At 35.7% G+C, this 6099-nt stretch overlaps 1 protein-coding gene across 1 annotated transcript; it reads right to left on the reverse strand.

Moving 5' to 3' along the window:
* Positions 1-3228: 3228 nt before the first annotated feature.
* On the reverse strand, positions 3229-5810 carry LOC142518463 (cytochrome P450 83B1-like). Its single transcript, XM_075621250.1, has 2 exons — positions 4907-5810; positions 3229-3983 (listed from the first exon to the last, which is right to left on the reverse strand). The coding sequence occupies exons 1-2, from the start codon at positions 5789-5791 to the stop codon at positions 3366-3368; spliced, it is 1503 nt and encodes a 500-aa protein (XP_075477365.1). The 5' UTR covers positions 5792-5810; the 3' UTR covers positions 3229-3365.
* Between the last annotated feature and the right edge of the window lie 289 nt (positions 5811-6099).

The following is a 6099-nucleotide window of genomic DNA, read 5'->3' on the forward strand; positions in this document are numbered from 1 at the left end:
AAACATATCAGATCTCAGCTCGTAGCACTCATAAGAAATAATACCATCCGATATCATTGATACGATTGATATATAAACTCCAAGTTTTATCGAAACAGAAAGAGGAATAGACAATGGAGACGGATGTATATGTTGCTCTACCACAAACCTCTATGATATAAAAATATGTGAGGCACATGTATCAATAAGAATATAAGCATGATAAGAACATAAATAACACTTACTTAATATCATCTCCTCTCGTGCCTCCTCTGCCTACTCTCGTGTCAAAGCATACACATATGCCTGAGAAAGACCATCTCCCTATATACGTGGCTGTCCTCCTGAAGTTCGTGGTGTAAACTATTGAGGCTGTCGTCCTCTTCTCTCTGAGGATCTACCTCTATCACCCTTGGGCTCTCGTTGTCCCTCACGACTAGAACAATGCCTCGCCTTATGGCCCACACCTCAAAATCCATAACAAGTGATCTCGGTCTGTGTGCACTGTCTGATCAAATGAGATCCCCCACAACAAAAACATCTCACTTCTCTAGACTCCCCTCTCTGTCCTTGAACAGACTGAGAACTAATCACACAACTCTCAACACGTCATGAATCAAATCCACTCTTCCTAGATGAGGATAAAGAAGATGATGAACCCTTCTGAAATTTTAAAGATTGTCCCTATGGTCGCAATGACTCCTTAGACGGTTCTGATAATTGTTCTTGAGCCCCATAATCCTGTATTACCAACTCAGCCCTCGTCACTGCATCCTCAAATGAGACTAAGTTATTTGATTGTACATGATCAAGTAACTCTAACTTCGATCAAATAACTGTAACTTCAACCTTCTTAAGAAATGTCTCATCTTAGTATGGACATTCGTAGCAACATGTGGCACATATTTCAACAATACAGAATACCGAGACTCATACTCAACAGCATACATACTACCCTATCTCAATTCCTCAAATTCTTTTTCTTTGTTTTTTGTCTGACTGCTATAGAGAAATAATTATCAAGTAAATGAGATCGAAACACGTCCAATCGACAAAACGACCCTGAGCTCTCAATTCAGTCTCAGTCATCTGCCACCACAATAGTACATTTCTCGAAAGCTGGAATGTATCCAATCGTAACCAAGAAGACTTAGCACACTGAGCAGTCACGAATATCTGCTATATTCTCTCAATACATTCCTCTGCTCGCTCATCAGTGTCAGAGCTATTAAATCTCGGTGGAAGATAACTACTAAACTGGGTCAAAATCAACTCACCAGGCGATAAAGGCTGATCGGAAGGTGCATGTCCCATAAGAGAAGGTGGCAATGGATTCACCTGCCCAAACCCACTGTCAACCTCATCCGGTTCCTCGTGCGGTTGTACCTGTTCCCTAACTGTCATCACTAGAAATCAAATTGTTAATTATAACATTTAAAAATTACAATCCAATAATTTTCATAACATCTTTCGCATGAAAGCACATGCAACTAAAGAATAACCAATCATACCAAGATATCATCGAAAACAAGTTAAATGTATAGACACGCAGATAATATCGTCATCCAACTCCCTCATCACAAACCCAACTTCTAACCATCAAAGACATCTAACATATGCAATGATACCACCATGTGTGGCGTCCTAAACCTAGACTAAAAATTGAAATCTAATTTTTCCAAGAAATCTAGGTCCCTAAATTGAACTCGATATCTCGAAATTTTCAGTTAAATCTGGAAAGACAAACATGCCATTAAATAAAAAATCTCCAATTTAAAATATCTAATTTTCGAAACCCTAACCGTATTCAAAGTTGAAAGAGTTCACGTCGCCACCCATCTCGGGCAACTTTGACCCTTCACGCATAGGTCATGGCCGACCATTTTGTGTCGTCGCCGATCAAGAAAATGGCCGGAACCTTTTTTTTTGAAAATGTTATGATCTAGATTTGAATATTCCGGCCAAATGGCTTCATGGAATGGTTGTCAACCCTCTCCAATGTGTCGAGTATCCTCAGACGATCTTTCCTTTCCATCGCCACTTCATGTATGGACGAAAATCGAGACTTTTTGCTGAAATCAGTAGGTAAAATAGCGCAGACATAATTTTCTAGCCAATGGCATTGGAAGGGTTGCCCCAACGTGGGCAATTGTCCGGTGAGTTCAATCGCCAGAGTCGGGTTGCCCAATGCCACGAATTTCATCAATTTGAAAGCTAGGGTTTGAAGTGCGATTTTTGAAAATTAAATTTTCGGATGTGGGACTTATTATTATTTTCAAAAATCATATTAAAAATCATTATACAAATATGAATTGCATCAATATAGTTTTTCCAAATTTTTTCCCAATTTTAAAATATCAAAATATCAAGGAGGCAAAACCGTTCTGATACCAACTTTTAGAAATATAAAACGTTAAAACTAAATTCTATCTACATATGTACACCATAAATGTAAAGATCGATATACAGAAAAATTAGACGAGAATGAGTTCCAACTTCTAGCCATTGGTATTGAATTTGATACTGCAAATAATGAGACATAAAACAGAGATATTCTAAATCTTTATGCAATTAATGAGATGATATACTTCTAAATAACTGCATTGATTTAGGGATCATGTATCCTATTATTTATAAATGTTTTCTAACCAATATGGTGAAATTTTGAATTGATTGTAACTTATCTTAATTATATTTATATGAGATATAATAAATCCAATCTCAAAATATTGGTTATTTTGATCAATATAATATTCTTGATTTGTCTTATTTTAAACATGATACATTCTCCCACATTTATCTTAATGGGCTAAAGCTACAAATTTTTATAAACTATCAAAAGATTAATGGGGTCTAACCCACTTAGCGAAGGGGCTAAGCTGGGCTTATGTAGGTAAACCCCTGATCGGTATGTAAGTTTTCTTGATTTTAGTTTTGGTCTTTCAATTAATCTAATTTCAGTGTTAGTTCAACAAGTTTGCTTCATTTTTAATTTTAATCTGTTTAGACATGGCTCCAGAAATATCAACATGACATTATGTCAATAATATACCAAGAATGAAATTTGACTAATTAGATATTAGAGAAGCGAAATCAAAATTATAGCAACTTAGATAATTTTCCATTAACTTAGATAATTCTCCATTATATTTTGACTAAGCAAAGTGAAATTTCGAATCACAGTGTCGAGTCATGAAATTGTGATAAAATGCATATTTATTACAATGTTCATGATTTTTTATTACGCGAGTATATATATATATATATATATATATATATAATTCTCGTGACATATTAAGATAGTGTTTCCAAGTGTTTATTTTAAAGTATTCTAAGTTTTTAACCAGTGAAATGCTTTGATGCAAACACGACCTAGTTAGTTTATCTTACTTATAATATTCATAGCATTTTCCCACAAGGCAGAGATCATTTTTCTTGGAAGTTGCAAGTCCTGGGGATACTTCCATGTCAACGTCTTCTTCCTTCATTCCATGGGGCAAATCCCAGTCAAATGAGTAGAGAAGATTGGCAAGTGCAAGCTCCACAGTTGCGATACCAAGATTCATTCCGGGGCATCCTCTTCTACCCGATCCGAATGGGAGCAATCCGAAATCTTGCCCCTTGTAGTCGATGGTAGTATTCAAGAATCGATCTGGCATGAATTCATTAGGGTTTTCCCAATATTCGGGATCTAAACCGATCGCATGAGTGTTCACATACACCATGGTTTTTGCTGGGATTTCGTACCCATCAATCGTGCACTTTTCTAAGGTTTCTCTTGGAACCGAGAGTGGAACTGGAGGAAACAATCTTAGTGTTTCTTTGATGATTGCTTTTAGATAAGGAAGCTTTTGGATATCATCTTCATCTACGTTACCTTTGGTTCCTACGACATATCGAACTTCTTCTTGTGCTTTCTTCATTGTTTGGGGTTTCTTGATAAGAACCGTCATGGCCCAAACTATCGTTGATGCACTTGTATCTGTTCCCGCGACGAATACGTTCTGTAATAAAAATTTGATAAACATTGCAACCAATTAAGAATGTTGCAGAATTCTCATTTAAAGAGCTAGCATCAATGTGAAATAATAAAACAAAACGGTGTTATGGAACCGATAACTTGGAAATCGCAAGCTGGGAATAACAACAGAAAATTACAAATTTCTTCCTATATGTTTCCATGTTTTCCGGTTTCACGGTAAGTAGTCGAAATTTGATCTAGCCCAATAACTTGGTCATTGTTTTCACGTTTAGTAATTTCTATCACAGTGCTGACGTGATGATCAACATGTCAACAATGTCTAAGGTCGTATAATTTATATGTAGTGTTACATCATCAATGTTTTGTGTCAAGCTAGCATATGGCGTAAAAGGATTGTATGTATGTGAAAAAAAAAGACCAAATTATTAAACTACATTCATACTATCAAATAGTACGCTCAAATATATCATAAAACTGACAAAAAAATTAAAATGTGACTTTTTAAATAACACGTGGATAGAAATTTAATAAATAATTTTATTCATCCCATAAATTATTGATAAATACATTTCAACGCGCGTTAATACAATCTATGATTTATGAATTCATAGATAGTATTATCACATGTACGTCATACACTTTTAATTTTTGATTTTTTTAAAAAAATTATAATACAATTTAACGAATAAACTTAATTTGTGTGGACATGATGCATGACATATCGAACAACACGTCTATACTTTCAGGTGTCATGTAAGTAATATTTAACGTTGAAACATTACCCGGAAAAAATTTGCAGGTTTTTCTAATAAACAACTAATTACTTGCAGGATCTAAACGAAAAACTGGCCAAGTTATAGATTTATTTTTTGAGTTTTTGCTTTAATTATTAGAAAATAAGTCAATGGGTATTCCGAATATGGAAGCTAGATTTAAAACACATACCATGAGAATTCCTTTGACATTTTCCCATTTAATAGGAACTGAAGCTGTTTGGTCTTGTTTCAGCTTAATCATCAAATCAAGAATGTCCCCTTTCATCGACTCCGGCCGATTTGGATCGAGATGATCTTCTACAAGTCCTTGATAAAAATCATCCAAAACCCTAAAATTCTTATCGAGTCTAGAACTCATCCCATTTAATTTGTCAATCCAACCCAATAAAGGGAAAAAATCTCCAAAATAGAATGCTCCTGCTAATTCTTGACTTTCTTTAAAAACTTCATCAAACCTTCTTTCACCCAGTTCGTCGTAGTTTGTACCGAATCCAGCTCGACATATGATCCTATTAACTAAAAAGAATGCAGCGTGGCTCAAGTTTATCTCCTCAGGCGAATCGGATTTCTTGATCATATCTTTGATCATGCGCGAAACTTCATCTCTTCGAATGGGATAGAACGAAACCACCTGTTTCGTACTGAACAGATGGATTACGCTTAGTTTCCTCAGTTCCCTCCAAGTATCATTATAGTTTGAGAAAGTGATATCATGGCCATTGTAAGAATACTTTTGTAAGCCAATAAGTGTTGGCCTGCCTGCGAGTGTTAGGTCATTATTTTTGAAGGCTATTTTGGCCACTCTCGCTGAAGAAATTACTATCGCGGGTCGAAAACCAAATCTCATCGACATGAGAGGGCCATACTTTTTCGCAAGTTTGTGGAGGTAGAGATGAGGATGCACCGGGTCGAATTCGTGCAGGTTCCCAACCAGCGGGAGCCCTTTCGGACCTGGTGGGAGGCGAGAGATTTTCTTGGGATATTTTGGTTTAAAGAAATAGAAAAGAAAAAATATTGAGAAAGATAGGAGAAGGAAAGAGATAATAATGAACATGTTTATAATTTGGGGTTTAGATTGGATTATGTTTTTACCTGTACTTCGTTTGTTATTTATAATGGATTGAGGGTCTGATTATTTGGAAACCTTTCAGGTATTGATTGTGATTTGTGACTATATAAATATCTATACGAGTACGTCTCTTGTGAAACTGTCTCACGAAACTTTATCGGTAAGACGGATCAACCATACCGATATTCACAATAAAAAGTAATACTCTTAGGTATAGTTTGATACACTGGATAAGAGAGATTGATAAATAATCCTCCTTATCTCACGTTTGGTACCTTTTTACAAAGCCCGTG

This window comes from Primulina tabacum, chromosome 1, assembly GCF_025594145.1.
Source record: "Primulina tabacum isolate GXHZ01 chromosome 1, ASM2559414v2, whole genome shotgun sequence".
NCBI lineage: Eukaryota > Viridiplantae > Streptophyta > Magnoliopsida > Lamiales > Gesneriaceae > Primulina > Primulina tabacum.